At 34.9% G+C, this 21,744-nt stretch overlaps 1 protein-coding gene across 2 annotated transcripts in view; it reads right to left on the minus strand.

The window, feature by feature from the left end:
• The window catches only part of WWC3 (WWC family member 3), an 89,376-nt gene that overhangs the window by 39,564 nt on the left and 28,068 nt on the right, over window positions 1-21,744 (minus strand). For both annotated transcript variants that reach the window (XM_087967040.1, XM_087967041.1), the window contains exons 3-6: window positions 18,703-18,906; window positions 4,890-4,966; window positions 4,145-4,224; window positions 3,492-3,621 (exon numbers count right to left, since the gene is read on the minus strand). In XM_087967040.1, coding sequence (XP_087823166.1) covers window positions 3,492-3,621; window positions 4,145-4,224; window positions 4,890-4,966; window positions 18,703-18,906 — 491 coding nt within the window. The remainder of the gene's footprint in view (window positions 1-3,491; window positions 3,622-4,144; window positions 4,225-4,889; window positions 4,967-18,702; window positions 18,907-21,744) is intronic.

Genomic DNA, 21,744 nt, shown 5'->3' on the forward strand with positions numbered 1-21,744 from the left:
GAAATGACTTTTGAATATTGGAACTAACTAGCAAATTAAAAAGTGGATTTAAAGAGTCATTTGGAAAACTCCCTGGATTGTATAAATGGAACCTATTGACTAATTGTGGGATATAAAGAACTATAACTATTGTATCTCCTGATGAATAACATTAAGATTAAGTAATCTGCTGGCTTTGGGAAGTCAAAAAGAATAGACTCCGGAGCGGTGACAGATTACTGACAGAACATTGAATACTACTTGGACTCTTCAAAATAAGGCAAAATGGCTCATCAGGAAGAAACTGGAGACACACAAAAAATTATTATGCTACTCCAAAGCATTCATGACAATATGATGGGGAATTTCAGAGAGATAAAAGACTTATTGCATGATATAACTGGAAAGACTGAAACTGTGCAACAAAGAATAATGAAGCAAGACAATAAAATCCAGAAAACAAGGGAGAAAACTGTAAGCTTAGAAAATGAGATAGAAAATACCATTACTATTAGAAGGATGGAGCAAATATTGAATAATTGAAAAATGAAGGATTATGTGCTGATATTGATATGTATAACACTAGATCATGTAAGTATGATTGATATGGTAACTTCTACTTGTATTAATATTACTTTTGTGTCAAAATGAATGAAACTCAGATCCTACACTGTCCACAAAATGATATTGATGTATGTTTAAAAATAAAAAAAAACTTTAAAAAAAATCAAAATACATACAATTAAAAAATGAACAAATGAACTTCCACGCTACACAGAATGCAACGATGTAGGACCATAATTGGGCTCTAAATTTCTGTTGCTAAGCAAGGCAGTTGTTAAGTGAGTTTTGTTTCATTTCATGACCTTTTTGCCACAGTTAAGCAAATCACTGCAGTTGTCAAGTAAACCACTCAGTCATTAAGTGAATCTGGCTTCCCCCATTTATTTTGGTTGTTGGAGGTTGGCTGGGAAGGTTGCAAAGAGTGATCACATGATCTCCAGACAGTGCAACTGTCATAAATACATGCCAGGTGTCCGAATTTTGATCACATGACTGTGGGGAAACTGCAATAGTTATAGATGTGAAAAACAATTGTAAGACACCTTCTTCAGTGCTATTATAACTTCAAATAGTCACTAAACAAATGGTTGTAATTTGAGGACTATTTGTACCAATGAAGAGGAGGGGAAAATCAACTTGAAGATGAAAAAGGAACAGTTCTCAAATTTATAAGAATTAAAGTGAGGCAAACTTAGACTTTGGAGATGTGCTACAAGGATTAAAATTCTGTGGTATGCACATTATAGACATCAGAGGGGAAAAACATTTTAAAAATATTCTTGTGTAGGAGTTTTGCTTTCCTACTTAAACATTCTTGTATTATAGGAACGCTGACTGTCACTCTTATTTGCCATGTTTAAGACAGATGATTCATACTGCAAAGAATTTGAACCAACAAAGAAAACAAAACAGTTCTTTCTTGAACTGCTCTTTCTTGAAAGCTTGTAATATCCCTTTTCTATTATAGCTCTAACAACATCTATGTTGAAATGTTATTTTGATTTTTTAAAAATAAAATTACTGTGTTAGTAATTTTTCTCAACTTCATCAACTATATATAAAAGATACAATTTATCAATTGTTACAAATATTTTTATGATTATTGCCTTTCATTTTTTACACCAAAGCAAAAAGAAGTAACTTCTAAGTTCTTCTCATTACAAAAGAAAACCTGAACTCTACTAGTAAAACAACAGCATTTTTGCATCATTTAGATCATTTTAACTACCATACTATAATTATAGATGTGACTGACACTTCTCTCCCATTTTATACTTTTCAGCAAAATAGCCTGAAATAACTATCACTAAAGGTAGGGTTTTAGTTATAATGAATGCTGTCTATCTCTTCTAAGACCATTATTAAAGCAGTATTTCTTTACTTCTTTTAACTTCTTAATTTCTTCTTATTTTTCATTTGTAAAAACTGAAATTTTAAAATACTCATAATTCTAAACCTTATTTAACAATGAGTGTTTTGCTCTTATACTTTAAAATGCCAGTACACATAATGTAGTCATGGCAGGTAAAAAATAATATAAATAACAGTACAGTAATGGATGATGACTGAAATGTTAATGGTCTACCTATACGGATACATGAATGTGACTCTTTAACTTAAAGAAAAATAGGTCACTTTCAAAGCTAGATTGTTTTCAGCATTTATCTTACAAATAGCCAATAACCTGGCATTGCCTGGGTATTTATTTACCCCAATCCTGTATTAGACAGGAAAATCCTGTAGTTTTGAACCAACAAACGCACGCCGTTGTACTGTCTCTCGTGCATTGCAATTCTTCTATTCCTCCACAAGAGGGAGCCCCCTTGTGGAGTACTGTGAAGTCGTTACCATGGCAAGTCCACTGTGCTGTACAATAGGAGCCATTTTAAGGCACCCCCCCCCCCGAGGGATGTTGGGGTGTCTTATCCCCACAGTATTTGTTTCCAGAGGGTAAGTCATCTTCAACCAAGTTTGGTTGAAATTGCTTGAGGCGTTCCAGAGTTGTGCTGGAACATACACACAAACATCTCTGTGTGTGTGTGTGTGTGTGTGTGTGTGTGTGTGTGTGTGTGTGTGTGTATGTAGGTCTAGGTGTGTTCGGGTCTTTTCCCGTGTAAGATTAAGAGTATCTTGGCGACGTTTCAGCGAGGTCCCACTCGCCATCCTCAGGCTGGTGCTTTCAGCTTCGTGCCAGTGCAAGCAGTGTCGAAAGCCGAAAGCACGAAGCTGAAAGCACCAGCCTGAGGATGGCAAGTGGGACCTCGCCAAAATGTTGCCACGATACTCTTAATCTTACATGGGAAAAGACCCGAACACACCTAGACCTACATACCTGTACCCGTGAAAATCTACGAAAACAAATATATATGTGTACATATATATACATATAAATATATATATACACACACACACACACACACACATATATATATATTCATAATCATGAGGTCAACTTATCTTCAAAGAAGGATTTATAGGCCATATCTCATAATTACTTCATTTCAATCCAGTTCTAGCATTTAATATTGGTAAATTATTTGATTGCCTTCCAAATGAGTTAAAGAAGAAACTGGTCTGCAAAATATCTTTGCTTTTGCTGTAATGGTGATGGCTACACTGGTCTCAGGGTTGCATATAGTTAGCTATTTTAAATATGAGGTGATAATTGACTTTACACTTATAGCCAAGACAAATCCTGAATAAGATAAAAACATAAAATATTATTAAGAATTACAAAAAAAGGTTTATATTTCTATCTAATTTTTGTAGCGGCAGGTGACTCTGGGTGTCATACAATAAAATATGAAGTAAACTTACATATTTTCATGCTTCAAAAATATGCCAATCACTAAAAAAATTCTGTTGTTGGTTAAGAAAAAGGACATCCCTAAGAATTATAAGAGTTAGCAGACATTATAAAACCATAAACATTATTGTTTACTTCTTACTTGCATTAAGTCTTGCCGTTCTTTTTCACCTAAACATATGGCTTTCCTGATGCTTCGAAGTTCATTCATTATTGCTTGGGCTTCATCCAATTTATAATTCATATGAGAATTAGACATCTTCCGATCAATCCTAATACACAAACATACACAGGAAAGTTTACCCACTTTTGGTAATATCTGAATCTGAATAAATCTTGAATGTTAAGAATGTTTTCCTTTTTTCAGCTGTATGGTCACAAGTAGTAGTGGAGGTGGCAAGTGTTAAAAGCTTTTTCCACCTTGCCATTTATATTAAATTAGGTGAAGTACTATCCTTTCAACCCTTCTATCGATAGATACAGATAGAGAGGGAAAGAACAGATGGAAGAGTAAAAGGATCTATGCCAGCTACTGTTCTGCAAAATGGCCAAAGTATACAATGCACAGATGTCATGAGAAAGAAGAAATTGTTCTATGCAAACACTACTTCAGTAGCACCAGGAAGGTTATTTCTTAGGTAAAAATTATAGTTTTTTTAAAAAAACTGCTAATACCACTAAAACTAAAAACAAAATAAGATATAAAATATATATCATTATTTTAACATCTTTTTGTTGCCTACATTATAAACATTAACATAAACAACAGCCCTGTCCTTTTACATTTCAACTTACTCTTGTAGTGTTTCGACTCCTTTTTCTTTGTACTGTAACTCTTGCTTCATTTGTGTTAATTCTCTCTTTAATCTAGAAAGCTTGAGATAAAACCATGAAGAAACAATTGTGCTGATAACAAACAAATAATTGCAATTTATAGTTCAGCTGATTATCACAGTTTAGTTTCTTAATATAGGGTTGTTGAGTCTGAGATTACAGTATGAGCTTTCTGTAGTTTATTGCAATTAGCTAATTAGACAGAAAACCTAAAAGCATTATACAACAAAGTTTGTTATTTGGTTTCAAACTGTGTATGAGCACTACCTTGAAAACCCATATTGCATTGTGATATTCAGAGTTATTTTTATGTCACATTAATAAATAATACCTTCTTTGTCACAGACCACCTTTTGACAATCTAAAAGTATAAAATTTACAACTAGTATGGTAACTACAGTAAGTTAGAGTATAAAATATAAAAATAATTAAAATATTAGTAGTATTACAAATGTCATACTTTCCTAAATTAATCCCTGCATCCTAAATTGCAATTGTTCTCAAAATGTTACCACAAATAAGAAAATGATGCAATATAATGGCTTAATTACTACCAGAATTTATTATGTACTTTCTGGACAAAAAGGATTTTAAATATTTATGCAAACATTACACCAATTCTTCCTAACCAGTCCTTCTATTGTGGTAAAATATGAATTTAAATGATTACATTTAATATACAGTATTTATAAAAAATGTTACTCACTCTATCACGTCGACTAGCTATTTCTGCTTTAATCTGAGATGGGTTGTATTTAGTGTTGGTTGAAAATCCAGAATATGCTGAAAAACACAAAAAATAAGTATTCAAAATAAACTCTACAAAAAGTTCCTAACAAGCACAAGAAAAGAAGGGAATTTCACTCCCTGTTTCACAGAAAACGTTTATTTTTACTAATAAGGTGGCAACATATAATCTATCTGTTCATCTAAAAATATAATTTCACCTAAAAGCTAAGTTCACTGTTTATTCAAGAGACACAATGTTAGTATTAATTTTACAATCAAGAATTAGAATTTAGCATTTTATAACATAAACGGTAAGGAACTAAACTTCTCACTCTAACTTAAAGAAGAATAGTGCTTGTAATAATGTCCAATTATTTCAATTCAAAATATTGTACCGTATAGAAGATATAAAGTTAATAAAAATAATAAGTAGTGGCACATAGCACAAAATTAAACCATACTGGAAAATAAGCTTACAAAATATTTAAATAATAATTTAAATAATGACAGCAAAAAAGAAAGAAAAATCCACTATAATCCAAAAACTTCCAATATTCAAGTAATTTTGTTAAATATAAAGGGGAAGAAATCACAAAGTAACTTTTATTAAATAAATAATTGTATAAACTGCCCTGAATTGTTACTAAGCCCAGATTTACTCAGACTAAATATATCCAAATCCAGTAATTTGTTTCTGTATTTTACTTTTAGAACAGTCTAGGACAGGAGCGTCAAACTCAATTTCATTGAGGACCACATCAGGGTTGTGTTTCCATCTCAGGGGGCCAGGTGGGCATAGTCAGGGTGGGCGTTGCCAGCTCGACATCACTCATGCTGGCAGCGCCTGTGGTGGCCCAAGCACTCTGGCAGCGAAAACGGAGCTTGGGAGGGCCGCACGTTGCCTTCCTGAGCTCCGTTTTTGCTGGCAGAGGCATCACGGGCCAGTCCTTCATTATTTCCAGGGCAGCCCTGTGGCCAGATCTAAGCACCCTGTGGACTGGATCCGGCCCATGAGCCTTGAGTATGACATCCCTAGTCTAGGAAATCTTTACCAAATCATACTATTTAAATAACCATGATTATTAATTCAAATGAGACAAGGATATATAAACTGTTCGCACAGTAGTTTATATATAATTAATGGGCTCGGTCTGCCTCAACATCTGTCACAATTGCTAGCTCAGCTCTTTTATTTCTAGGAAAATCAAGGCATACATATCTATCTTCACAGCAGAAACTGATTTACAAAAGGATATTATATATAAAGGATTGAAAGCATGGACATTTTCAAGCTCCCCTGTTAAGATTCAAACAGAAAAGAACTTTCTAAAACTCATTCAACTCAATATAGCTAGGAAACAATCTTTACTATAATACTAAAAGTGAAGTTATTTCCAACTCTTTCCTCTACCAATTTTGTTTTTTTTCCCTTGCTATTTTTTTCCATATAGGTAATCTTCTACTTATGACCACAATTGAACTCAAATTTTTTGTTGCTAAGCAAGAGATTTGCAAAATGATTTTTGCCTCATTTTACAACTTTATTTGCCACAGTGGTTAAGTGAATCACTACAGTTGTTAATAACATGATTGATAAGTGAATCTGGCTTCCCCACCGACTTTGCTTGTCAGAAGGTCACAAAAGATGATCACATGACTTTGGGATACTGCAACCATCATAAATACATGCCAGTTGCCAAACAGAGGTGGGATTCTACCAGTTTGCACCTATTCACTAGAACCAGTTGCTAACATTCTAAGCAGTTTGGAGAACCGGTTGTTAGAAGAAATTACTGGCCTAATCCTGTAAGGAAGGCAGGAAGGAAACATTCTGGTGTTGCTTACAGAAACTGCCTCTCTGTTAACCCTTATTACTTTCTTGGCAGGACTAGACTTCCTGTCTCAGGAACATCTCTGGAGTTTCCCCCCCCTCCTTTGCTGATACTTTGCTTGTGTGGAGTGACCATTCAAAGTTACAATGGCACTGAAAAAAGTGACTTATGACCATTTTTCACATTTACGACTGTTGCAGCATCTCCACAGTCATGAAGCCAGGCAAGGAGATGCATGCCTCAAGGTGAGTGATATTGAGTTGGCTACACCCAGCAATAACATGACCACCAAGCCATGTCCACCCAGTCACATGACCACCAAGCCATGTCCACCCAGTCACAAGACCACCAAGCCATGGCCACCTAGTCACATGACCATCAAGCCATGGCCACCTAGTCACATGACCATCAAGCCATGCCCACAGAACTGGTTGTTAAAAATTTGAATCCCATCCCTGTTGCCAAGCATCCAAATTTGGATCACATGACCACGGGTTGTTGTAATGGTCATAAGCATGAAAAACAGTCATTACACTTTTTTCAGTGCCTTTATAATTTTGAATGGTCAGTAAATAATGGTTGTTAAGTCAAGGACTACCAGTAGTTTAAGGGAAACCTTATTAATTAAAAAATAATAAATTAAAAAGAAAACTAAAAGGGCAGACTTGATGGGCCATTAGGTCTTTTTCTGGTGTCAGTTTTCTATGTTTCTATATATTTAAAGCAGCTATGTATTGACATATCCACATTCCTATCAAGAAGAATTTTAGAGTCAAATATATTTTAAATAATCCATTAAGTCTCTCGAGCATTGAGAACTGAAAATCTGTTCCATTTCAAAGTTTTTCCTATCTGTCAAAATAGAAAGGATAGTCAAGATGTACTAAGCCCAGAGAATTTATTCTTGAAGCAGTGAGGATTATGGAAAACTGATATATCTTCAGCATACCAAGAAGGTGCAATTAAAAAAATACCAGACTAACTTTTGCCAAAAAGGAATGGTTCAATAAATTTAATATCTAGGTTTTTATGCCTTCATAGATAGGATATGCTTGGTAGAAAGCAAAACACCATTTCTCATGGAATTCAGGAAAAGATTCCAGGTTATAGCAATCAGAAAGACACCTGTAGGAAACCTTGGTATAGTAAGGCTTGTTCCTGAAGATGGCAATGAGCTGCCTGAAGCTCTTGAAGCAGTTGGGAAACTTCCAGGAAAAGCATGGGTTAAAAGTGTGGGTGAGGAGTGGGGGAGTGCATCCACAGGTAGTCAAAAGGATGAATAATGACTAGATGAATACATAAAGCATTTATAAGAAATTCTATAACAGATATATTTTGTATGTGTGACAGAGAGAGAGTGAGGGGGCGGAGGGAGACACAGAGAGACCCAATTTGTCTTCCATAACAGATATACAATATTCTGTGTGTTTGTGTGTATTGGGGGTGGGTGGGAAGGGAGGCCTAGTTTGTACTGATATTTCTCCAAGATGGCACTAATCTTAGCAGCTCATCAAACCGTGGGATGGTCAAATTTATCCAAAACTTACATAAAGGATGACAGAAGCATCCAATTAATTGCAGGCTTTGTTAATTTGTTAAAGCAAAAATATTCCTCCCGGTCTCTGAGTGTAGCTGGGGAAACAGTCCTCTAAAATTTTAAAGGCATAGATTGTTAAGCCCAGGAAGGGTTGTAAGGCACAGATGATTTTGGATAATATGATAATACATCAGCCTGCTGGTGATGTATTCCTGTGATATAAGAAATCCAAAAATCAAATAAGAAAAAATTGTGTCCACTTATTCTGATGTAGAATAAACTTCTTTAGATGTTTCATATTATTGTAATCAGTCTAAACATCTTCTGGATGTTAATGTAATATAGTAGATTTCTGTCTTTAGACATCTTTAGATAGCTCAAAATTCCTTGTTAAAAATGTCACACATTTATTTGGTAGATGATGGACAAGAAAAAAGAAATGTGCAAGGAACATTATGTCCAGAAGCCACAGCAGACTGAAATAGCATAGTTCCCTCAGTAAAATCAGAAGCACAAACCTGTATGATTAAGGAGCAGGATGATTGGGAATAGGCTAGAACTGGAGACTAGTGTGAGTCAATTAAAAGTTAAGTCTTAAAATTCCAATGAAAAGAGATGCTTTCTTAACATATTGGATAAATCGTTGAAGAGTGTGTTGGAATAAATTTATGAAAAAATTGGTCAAAATTGAAAGTTGCTGTAATTCCTGGAAGTGTGTGAAAAGACAAATCATAATGAGTCATTTTTGCATATATATTCTATAACTGTGTACTCTCAAATGAGAAGCAATATTCCAGGTAAGCCAATATAGGCAGATTAAAAATAAATTCTTCTAACTCAAAATGATAAATATGTAGAGATTCAAAAGAACAGATCCCAATGAAAAAGGCCCTCAAATTACTTGAATAACTCAACCACATAAACCATAAAAATGTTAGGAAATCATAGAAAGTAGGATTAACCAATTTCTGAATGAGGGCAATTTGATAATGAAAGACAGTTGAATGCAATTTTGTGTGTTCAAATTTTCCATAGTGATTATTAAATCTCCTGAAGCCTGAGTGAAAACTCATTCTTTCTATAACCATTCTAAGAACTCTGAAATCAAGAAAAAAAGCAGACAACATGAATATAACTGTCCTTATTTTACCTAAAAGGTGTATGTGCTGGAAGAAGAAAATGAATAGATAAAACACCTTTACAAATTCCCACCCCCCCACACACACTTTAGACTGCCCAACAATGGGTATAATGGAGTTGATTGTTATCTACACTTATCCAGGGATAAGTTTGTGGAATCAGTATTTTAGTGGAGACTGATTAAGATCTGACTCTTCCAATACATCTGCATACTTCAAATATTTGGATGACAAGGTTGAAGGCCCTCCTTCTATGAAACTCTGATTGATGAGTGCCTGACCCCTGAGAACTACAAATCTTGCATGCAGTCAAAGGTGATGTCATTGTGGTCCCACTGAATACATGGATTGTGAGCTGAAAGCCAGGTCATTCCCAGGACTCCTGAAAAGTATGAAAAGCTAAAACATGAGAACATGTCTGGTTTTGTTGCTGACAATTTGCAATAGTTTTGTGAGCTTGGTGATTGGGTCCAAGCATATATGCTGAACACCAACAGCTTCAAATAAAACAAGATGGAGAACAATGAAGAGTATATTTTCATGAGGTGAATGGTTTTATACAATTACTCGCTACACCAAAACCCTATTACAATCTACAGTTATATTCTGCCACTAAGATGGGTTTTCAGTATGATTGGATGACTGTGAAAGAATTGCTCCATAAGGGTAGGCACCACTTATTTTCTGTTATCTCAGACTTACTGCTCTTGGTGATTGGACATAAATTCTTATCAAAACTGAATAGGGTATTTGCTGGCAAATTCTACCCAACTTCAGTATTTAAATAAGCTTTGCTGGTTACCCTGCCGGAAGTGGTGAAACTGTTCATAGCATTAGTATTATTCCCATGACTATGGGTTTAATATGATGGCACTACTTCTGGACAGAGTAGAATTATACTGGATCTGGAATGATTCATTCTCTAAAGTCTCCAGTGAGTCAAAAAAGGGGGATGAAAGAAGGTAGAAGAGAGAGAAATGTCTTTCCATTTTGTACTCACTACAGCTCCTTAAGCATTGCACTAAGGCGTAGATTTAACTGCTGTGTGTCAAGGATAATCTGTCCCACCAATTCATACTATATCTCATCAGATAGATTAACATGCTAACTTCATTTCAGTCACATCCTGCCCCAGCAATTGCATTAAATGCTTATTTATTGGAGAAGCAAATTTCATATTCAGCTCTTACTTGTCTGGAAGAATTCTGCATGTTACCTCTCAACATTAGCATAGTTGTCGAGTCAAAACTGCCTTGGGTCAATAAAATGTTATCCACTTTGCAGCCCTCCACAGTATCGAACCTTATTTTAAAAAATAAAACATTCATATGCAGTCAAAAGGAAGTACTCTCTTTCAGATATATGGTTTCTTCTGCTAAAGACTAAGGCAGTAACAAGATGATTCACAGTGGTGCAGTACTTAGAATGCAGTACTGCAGGCTACTTCTGCTGACTGCCAGCAATTTGGCAGTTCAAATCTCACCAGACTCAGGGGTGACTCAACCTTCCATCCTTCCAAGGTGGGTAAAATGAGGACCCAAAATTGTTGGAGGTAATATGCTGATTCTGTAAACCGCTTAGAGAGGGCTGTAAAGCTTTGTAAAGCTTTGTAAAGCGGTGTACTGTATGTCAAAGTTATTGCTATTGATATCATATAAGTCAATGCAGAAGGCTTTTAGGGCCAGAAATCTATTGCAATCACTGCTGCAACTGTCCCATTTGTACCGATGACTCTGCCATGGACAGAAGTGTTTCCCACAGAGACACCCCCCTCCCAAAATCAAAATAAAATAAATAAACAATTTAAGAAATCCAGCAGTTTTCGTTTTCATTCTGCAGCGACTGACTGGCGACATTGCCAACGCAAAGCACAATTGAAGGAGACTGTCCATTATATTATGCACACCAAGGTCGCGTTGTAACTGCCCTTGCTGATGAATCTCTGGCTATATTCCATCGGAATGCAGATCGCAACATACTCCCCACATCTGGTCCAATTGGGACGGCCATGGTGTTCCATTCATTCAATCATCCCTGTGTTTAATTGCCTCTGGAAATCAAATCTACATGCTGGATCCTCAGACTGCTCGCATTCAGCAATACTTTGAAGTGACTTCGCACCCTGAAAGCCATGTCGGGCACATGGCAGCAGCTGGTGATGGCATCTGGATTTCAGTCCATCTGGACACTCAGCATCTTCTCCATACAGAGACAGGGCAGCCACTGCAGGAAGTGGAACTGGAGCCTTTCATTAGCCATACATTTGGGCCCAACAGTGTTAGCTTAGCCTTGAACATCTCAGCTCTTGGTGCTTTTGGAAAGCAGCTATAGTTGGCACATCTGGGGGCACCATTATATCTTTGCCTTTTGTCTCTGAATTTACTGAAACCACAAGGACTTCTCCCTCTGCTGGTATCCCTTTGTGTGCTATGGAGCAAGCCCAGATCAGCTACCATGGGCATTGTGATGATGTCCATTTCTTTGTCTCTGTCCCAGGATATGCAGATCCATCTGCTGCAGAAAACCTCAAGGACTCGCACAGCCAAGAGAAACCAAGCAAACCTTGCAGATTGGTGCTAAATGGAAGGGAAGGGTACATTAATCTATGGATAGGAGACAACCCCGATAAGCACTATGGTGACCTGCTACACCCAAACCCATACCTCTGTCGAGCTGAGTGAAGCCACCTCATTGTCTGGCAGGTACAGGACTGAGGTCATGATCGTGGACATTTGGAACATGTGCTTCCACCTGGGAGAGAACGACACAGCTGCCAGATGTTGGCACTGCCTTCCCCTCACTGTTTCCCGTTCTCTTCCTTCACTCAAGACGGTTTGCAGAGTTGAGATAAAACTTTTTTACCTTTTTACCTTGTGAGACTGGTGATGGGGAAAAGCCACTGGAGCTCTGGAATCTGTTTGGTGAACAGGCTTGGTGAAGAGAACATCTGGTGCCTCCTTGGATCTTTCCTTTACTTTATAGTATACTTTCCATCCTTTCATACTGTTGATGAACAGTTTGTATAGAGACTGAACCCCTTCAAATCCTGCTTTTATAGCTCAAGCCACCCTCTGTTTACAAAGAGTAACAGTGTACCTTTTGGCCAGATGCTTGGGAGCTGATAGCCATGAATTGTCTAGTACCAATGGGAATTGAAGGCAGAACTTCAAAACAATTGGAGCCCAAACTGCCAAAAACTGGGAAATAAACTGGAGGAGAAGCAGCACCACATTGGTCAAAGTGAAGGCTCTCTCCTTCCTTTCTGCCTCCACCACCTGACTGTGATTAAAACCGATGCTTTTCTACTTCTATTAAATGTGGACATTCAGGACTAGAAGGGTCATGCCTGTTGGTGTAAGCTGCTGCATTACTCAAAGGAGAGCTCAAAGGAGAGCTTCCTTGTCCTTGCTCTGGAATTACTACAGGGATTGATTGGTTCTTCTTTGCCCCCTTCGCCCCTTGGAGTTAACTAACTCCTGCCTGGAACTCTGGAAAGATGCATTTGTTCACACACACACACACTTTAATTTCTCAGGGTTTATTTAACTGTCCAGAAATTGAGTCTTTAAAGGAACTCAGCATCTTTCTTTGTGGGTTGGTTTCACAATAAAACTACTGTTATTCCTGCAAAAAGAAAAGAAAAGAAACCCAGCAGTTTTGATGGATTGGGCAGTTTTCTAGATATAGGTCTGTGACCTTTCTATCCCAGTTCTTATTTTTCTAACTTTTTCTTTTTTTACTACTTTGCCTATTCAAACAAAGCATTGTAATACGAACACTGATGGAGCATAGTGTATGAAAAGCTATGGATTATAGTTGTTTTAAAAGGTAATTCAGTATTGTTATATCTCATGGGTGGCTCTACATCTTAAGAAGACTAATTTAGCAGTTCTCAGATACAATTGTATGTTTTTCCCCTCCATTTTTTAAACAATTGCAGGATTTGGTGTTGTTATCTGATCTTTTGATATATTGGGATTTATTTTCTTTTAGGAGAACATAATAGTAGATTTAAAGTTGATTTCAGTAACATCACAATATATTAAAAATTGAAAGGGTCCGGTTTATATTTCATTTGCCGTATTAAAGAAGGCTGTAAATGTTTCTTTTGTGTCCACCAGGTCCATCACATCCCTGGATGAGGTAACCCATTCCAAATAAAATGGACAGTTTGAAAAGATGCTACCAGGCTCCTTTTAATTCTACATGACTTCCAGACTTCTTGTATGTTATCTAGAGAGCAGAATGAAGTACAATCTAAGACTAAAAGCTATTGTGTAGTTAAAGGAAGCTGGAAAACGTTATTTATTCATTTTTATCCTGATTCTCCCACTAAAATAGAAATTATCTGAAGCATTTTACGACTAAACTGTTCAACAAGAATTAAGCAATAATTTATTTTCTTCATTCAGTAAAGTCATTTCTCACAGGACTTTTTACATTTATTGACAATACCATTCACATCCCAAGAAACCAAGCCCGAGACATCATAATGGCAATCTGTAAAAAAAGACCAAAGAAAAATCTGGCCAATTATCATCCAATCAAACTTTTGAATATAATTAGCAAACTCTATGCCAAACATTTATTCAAAAACTTATATTACTGGACTGAATATGACTGTCCTATCTAAAGATGTAGAAGGATTTACGACCAGATCTACTATAAGATGCAGTGGTGGACTTCCAGTTGTGCTTCCGTCACGTCGGAGCGGAATCCACGATCATGCACAATTTTGCTCTGTGCTTGCTTGTTGGAGAGTCCGATCAGGACTAGAATCACTCTGGAGGGGTGGTGAAGAAAGGGGGGACCGCCTGGAGGGTTGAGGGGCACTGCATCTCCCCTCCCTGACAAGGTAAATCCCCTCTGAAGACAAGTTGCAGCGGTGGTCAAAAATGGCCACCATGAAGACGGGAGGCAGTCCAGGAAACTAAGACTGTGCTGGAGTGGTGAAGCTGTGAGCGGTGTGTAAACCAGGCAAAAAACATGGAAATTAAGTTACCCAGAATTAAGAAACAAAGAATTTTTTATGAAAGATTGTAGAAGTGGCGACCAAAGAGAGAGAGAGAGTGAAGGAAATTGGAAGCTTGTGAAATTGGCTTTGGACTTTGAAAATAATTAATTTGGAGGTGGAAAATTCAGGAACAAAAAGATTGGATTATAAAAGGCTTGGAAATTGAACTGGATAATTATTTGGATTTTGGCACTAATAGGCATAATTAAATGCTGGAATTAAATGTGTTAAAAAGAAATGATAACTAATAATTGGAATGAGCAAAAAGAATAACAGCTTTAAAAAAAGGAAAAAGTGGGACGTCAAAACAGAACTGAGACCGCCACCTAATGATAAACGAAAAATTTCAGTGATTCTTTGAAAAGTGCTTGGTCTTTTTAAAATGGGAATTTGAAAGGAAATAAAAGGAATTCCATTACAATAAAATAAAAACCCTGAAAAGTTAATTACTAGAATATTACAAGGAAAAAAAGATATGTGAAGAAATTGCCCTGGGATTATTTGGTGACTTTGGGAAAAAGTTGGGGAAAAAATTAACAGAAGAAACCTGGAAACAAGGACTTATGGACACTGACTGTTGAAATTAAATATAAAAGATGCTGGTTGTAATAATCTACTGGACAATTGGATTGGACATAAATATTAAAGAAAGGAGGAAAAGAAGAAGTAGTGTACAAAATGGGAGAATTGTGTGTGGAAATATAATTGGAACTACAAAATTTGAAAGAAATGATGAAAGAAAGCTTGGAAATGTGCAGTATTATACTACAAAAATTAGAAATGGCGATGCAGATTGAAGAACAAAGAGAACCAGAGGGGGAGGAGTTAAAAAAGGGGAAACCAGCCTTAAAGAACAAGTGGAACAACGAACATTAAAACAGGGGGGGGGGGAGAATTAAAGCTAAAAACTTGAGGTTTGATGTGATAATTAAAAGGGGAATTGTTTGGAAAATTAACCAAAGGAAAAGGAAACAGCAGAAGAGGGAATTACAGCGGAAAAATCAAGAGAGGGAGGGGAATAAGATAAATAATTGAAATAAGAAATGGAGGGAAATAATAAAAGAAAAAAGGGGAATTAAGAGAAAGGACCAGAAAATGATGGGAAGCAGAAAGCAAACAAAAATGAAGAAGAAATTATATAGTCAGGAGGATGAGAGACAATGGGTAGAAGAACAGGAAAGGGGATTCTGCAAGGTAATGTGTGGTGATATATAAGAACATAGATTTAAAAATAGAAAATAATGGAACTGATATTTTTTTCTAAGAATTATTGTTAACCTAGATGTAGATTTAATTAAAATAGATATGGAAATGTGAATTTATTATAAGTATATTAATTGATATCTAATAAAGTGATAAATAAAGTTAAAATGAGCTATGATAATTGTAAATTCTAAAATTAATTGAATAGAATAATATTTTTGAAACAAATAGATGATTTAGAATGTAATTAAGCAAAAGAATACCATGCAGAATTTGATTTATATATTATATTATATTATATTATATTATATTATATTTATTATATTATATTATATTATATTATATTATATTATATTATATTATATTATATTATATTATATTATATTATATTAATTATATTATATTATTATATTATATTATATTATATTATATTATATTATATTATATTATATTATATTATATTATATTATTATTATATTTTATATATATATATATATATATATATATATATATATATATATATATATATATATATATATATATATATATGCATATGTGATATTTAGTAGTTCGGAGATTATTGTTATTAATGTAGAATGTGATAATTAAAAATGACTATATTATGGTAAATCTTTATAACGATTTAAAGAGAATAAATTGGGGGAGTATATAAAGGGGGGGCAAACTTGAATTGACAATTAAAGGGGACGACTTTTGGATTATTAGAATTAGGATGGAACCTATTGAACAATGAATGGAATAATAGTATGTAATAAAATTGCAAATGTGACAGATAAAGAGTAAATATGTGTAACGAGTATAGAAATGAAATAAGAATCTTATATAATATTGTAAAACAAGATATGAAAATATTTAAAGAAAAATGAAAAATTATGATATGAATTGTAATTGGATAAAACACATGTAATTAATATAAGAATATTTGAGAATATTTAAAGAAAATGGAATAAGTAATAATACGATATGAAATTGAATATGAAAGATATGTAATTATGGTCATGCTTCCATTAAAATGTAAAAACCTGGAACCACATTGTTTATGAAAAGAGATGTCTTTTAAAATATAAAAATAAAAAATTTATTGGGGGAAAAAAAGATGCAGTGGTAATATTTGAACACTAGTAGATACTCATGGATCTAGAGCAGTGGTCCCCCCTTTTGGGCATATCTGGTTCTGTGGAAAGAGGTTTTCACAAGGACCAGAGGGGGCATAGTTTTGCATGCTGTTTCTAACTATTTACAGTTAAAAGTAAATTAATACCCTGTTTCTCCAACAATACGGCCTCCCCCAATAGGAAGTCCCAGCATGTTTTATAGGCATGAAATGAAATTAAGCCCCTCCCCCCAAATTAAGGCCTATATTAAAACATGCGAAATGGGGGGAAATGGCGGGGGGGCTTGCTGTGAGGAAGTACTTTTGTTGCACACCCGGATATGGTGCTGCCTGTGTTGACCCTGATACAAAGTGCCCCACCAACGCCAAGGTCAACATCCAAGCCGTCGCTGCCCGCCCTAAGATGCAAGGGGGGGAATTAAGTCACCCCCTAGGCCGTCTTTTCGGGGCTCAAAAAAAAATAAGACCCGGCCTCACTATATGAGAAACACGGTATTTGCAGCTAGGCAGTGAAATTTATTTTGTTTAAGCTAATGCTCTTTTAAACAAGCTATTTTTCTAGACTCTTTAATTTGGAATACTCCAATCAAATAAAGAAAAGGTAGGTATTCTAATATTTCTGTTGAATAAATAAAGAAGGGCCCCTGCCATAGACAACTGTAATTGTTTTTAAAAAGGTTGGGGGGAAGTAATAGAATTGTGGAAAAATAGTTTTAAAACTAAATAAATCATACCATAGGTATTTTGATTTTAAAATATAAGTGTAAGTTATCTAAAAAACTGCAGTTGTTGCACAAAAAATTCAAAGTACACCACCATGAAAAATAATGTAGTAGAAATGCTATCAAACTATTGGTTTTTTAAAGATTCTATAAGATTCAGATATCCTTTCAGTTTTGTCTCAAGAATGAATATAGATTCATTTTTGAGATGAAAATTATATTCCTGAATTATTTAAACTACCCACATATTTGAAATATGTGGCATTTTTCTTTCATTTTCAACTGTTTATTTATTTTGAATAATTTGAACTTCCAATTTATACATCAAATCCATTATTGCTGAATAGTGACCTTAAGACACCTTCATTCATAAGTGGAATACACTATTTACTCCACAAAAAAGGACAATGATTAGGAGTATTACCAATATTAAAAAAGAGAATACACACTGTTCTCTGCATAAATAGTTCCTCCTAATATAACCAAATCAAACCAAATCTCTAGATTTGCACAACTGGGTTGGATTAAAAGTAAATATATTGCTCTATATGCATTGAATAATTGGGACTTAAAATACAAATTACTAAATTTGAAAATATTTCAGTAGCTTAACTTAAATTCAGTTCATCTGATCTAGATAACATTCATTTTGAAAATATCACATTCTGAATTCCAGAAAGTGAATATTAGACTATAATTGGAAAGATCCATGTTCAAATTTATCCTCAGCCATGCAAGCTTAACAGTTGATTCCCCAAGCTAGCTGTTAGCTACCATGAGTTTGTGGAGAAAAAGTATGATATACATAAAGCGTGATTCTCAGTTACTACACTGTATAAAGATGAGTGACAGTACCTTTGTTGTTAGTAAAATTAATACCCATAGACCAATGTTAGTAACAATATATCTTATACTAGCTTTCCATTAAACAAAAATATTGTGAAACAGAATCCCAACCTCCACATAAAATTTAGATTGGTCCTTTATTCTGCAAGTATCTTTAGATAGAGTTAATTTTTAAGATTTTTAAAGTAAAGATTATTTTTAAAAACCTGCAATTAAATAAAAATAAATAAATTGCACATACTATCAAATGTAGTAATAATCTTGTGATACAATTTTTGAAGGATTGGGATTTTTAATTTAGCTAAAATATACAAAATCTTAATTTCAAATTTGTATTAATTGAAGAGGAAATTCAAACTTACTACTTGCATAAGAGTGACTGTCATCCTCACACATTTTATTCAACTGTTGATACTCTTCTTGTGCTAGTTCAAATCGCTGCTGCTTAATTTGATAAATTTCCATTTTGGCATTAAGTGCTTCCTGAGCAACAATTAAATATTCCTTTAGCATGCGCTCCTGTTCTCTTCTCCATTGCTCTCTTGGGTCTTCAATTTGTGTGTGTTCTGATTAGAAAGAAAAAAGTATTCCAACATGTTAAATGAAAAAACACAGAGATGTACAAAATTCACATATTATAGCAAATAAATCACATTTTTATTTTTAAAAAAACCTAATGTCTAAAACTATACTGACATTTAACTTAAACTTTAAAAACTGTATTCTATCCAGTCTACTAAGACTTCAAAGAAATGTACTTTACAACCAAATTATTACAAGGTGTAATGCTAAATAGATAATGATCTGAATCAATCTAATAATTAGACATAATTTTATCACTGCTTCTGTAAACGTGCTCCATTTCTTCCCCTTTGGCTCAACTTGAAGATACTGGAATATTTGCATTATTTTGTAGCTACAGATAGTCATTGGCTAACAACTATTTGTTTAGTGACCATCAGAAGTTACAATGGCACTGGGAAAAGTGACATATGACCATTTTTCACACTCACGACCACTGCAACATTCCCATGGTCATGTGAACAAAATTTGGATGTTGGGCAACTGGTTCATATTTATGATGGTTGCTGTGTTCCAGGATCATGTGATCACCTTCAGTGACCTTCTGACAAGCAAAGACAATGGGAAGCCAGATTCACTTAACAACTGTGTTACTAATTTAACAACTGCAGTGATTCACTTAACATCTGTGGCAAGAAAGGTCATAAAATGGGACAAAACTCACTTAACAAATCTCTTGTTTAGCAACATAAATTTTGGGTCAATTGTGGTTGTAAGTCGAGACTACCTGTATAGTTTCTTATCCTGCCCTAACTGGAAAACATTGTTAATTTTAATTGTACCTGAACAAGCCAAGACAATGATTCTCAATTTGTCTTTTTCTTATAAATGACTATTACAAAGTAGTTTGGATGCAACAACAAACAGCAACTACAATTAGTCCCTTACTTACAACTGAAAAGGGACCCCAAACTCTCATCACAATTGTTGAGATTGTAATTCAAGTCAAATTTTATGATTATTTTTATGGTGGTAATTAAGCAAATCACAGAAATTATACACATCACACGGTTGTTAAGCAAATCATATAGTCTTTAAGTGAATCCTGTTTCCCCAATGATATATTTTTGCCAGAAATCAACATAATTATAGGACGCTGCAATTGGTCTCAGGTACAAGCCAGTTGATAAGCACCTGAACTGTGATCATATGATTACAGGGTGTTATGACGGTTGTAAGTGCGAGTATAGATCGTAAGTTTCTTTTTCCAAGGCAATAAGTAACTTTGAACTATCATTAAACGAATGGTCATAATTCAAGGATTACTTATATTTGAAAACTGAACAGGATGTCTCATGATCAAGTAGAAGTTAGAATAGGGATTGTATAAAATTTCAGTTACTGATTTGTTCAAGGCCTACACTGACCTTTAAAGTTGAATTAGAACTTTCCATAGCAAGAACTAGAAAGTAAGTTGAAGTAACTTTCCACAGCAATATTCATTTCATTAATGCATAAAATGTGAAAAAGTCCATCTTTTTCAAATGTTTAAGTGGCAAACAGTAAGGAATACTGATCAAATTCCCGGCAATTTGTTGGTTTTTGGCTCAGATTGCTGGCCTATTCATAACAGGGTATAACAATTATAGTTTATGAACCATAATTGGAAGGAGACAGCTTTAGAATTAAACTTTTTAAACAAAAGTATTATGAAGAAAAGGAAACAAAACTGTCAACACATTCATCAGTCAGACCTGGAGTTCAGATTAATCCTGATACCAATCCTCAATGACAAGAGGAGAAAGGATGCACTTTAATTCCTCTTACATCTTTAACAAACATTTTAGTGTTAATGTGGCTATTTAAAAGTTAGGAAAAATAGTATATTTGGGTTTATAGGCTAATTATATAAATGTAAAGGCAAGATTTCAGGAAAAAATCTCAATCTGAGCAATGTTTCTAAAAAGTTTCCTGTGGTCATTACATCATATGAAACACTGAGCGCCCAGAAAATACACAAAGGATGAACACATTAGTATTTTACATGCTGTTGCTGAATCCAAAGCCAGGGAGTGTCTAACTAGCCTAGTAACCCTTAGATAGTTTTGAACTTTTATCTTTTTTTGGCACCAGCCATTTTAGCAAACAAAAATAGAATGTTCTAATTCAAAGTATCTGTAGGATTTGAGGATGCCCGCTTCTGCCACATGATAATTTAAAGGTATAGCTGTGCTTGAAATTTTTTTTTTTAAAAAGCATTTAAAGTTCCTTCAAAGCCAGCCAAATATTTCCACATCGACTTTTCTATACAAAAAGTTAATTTTTAGTTTAATTAATTATTGGTAACTATAACCTGGTTATTGTTATCTAGGAAATGCTATACCCAACCTCCCTACCTCCTCACCTCCCTAAAGAAAACACTATACTGTAGTGACATCCCTAGAAAGAGACCCAAACATCACCATCCTGCCAGCTGACAAAGGAAGAACACAGATGTCTACAAGGCCAAAGTGAACAGTTTTCTGAAGGACACTGATGAATGAGACTCTGAAGAGAGATCCCACCAGCAGTTACAAGAAAAAAGTCATTGATTTCCTGCAACAACTACTGAAGGACAATGCCATCAACAAGCCACAATACTATCACCTTTACCCTGGGCAAGCAACTCCATGCATATATGGATTTCCCAAAATCCACAAAGAGGGAATTCCACTCAGATCAACTCTCAGTATCATCAACTCTGTCACCTATAATGTTGCAGAACATCTAACCATCTTATTAGCGCCTCTTGTCGGCAATACCACCTATCACATCAACAATTCACAGGACTTCACCAGCAAGGTTTGGAAATTCAAAACTGGACTTGGATGAGACCATGGTTT

Source organism: Notechis scutatus, chromosome 5 (assembly GCF_049901735.1).
Source record: "Notechis scutatus isolate UNSWTSFEM ecotype Mainland chromosome 5, rNotScu1.2, whole genome shotgun sequence".
NCBI lineage: Eukaryota > Metazoa > Chordata > Lepidosauria > Squamata > Elapidae > Notechis > Notechis scutatus.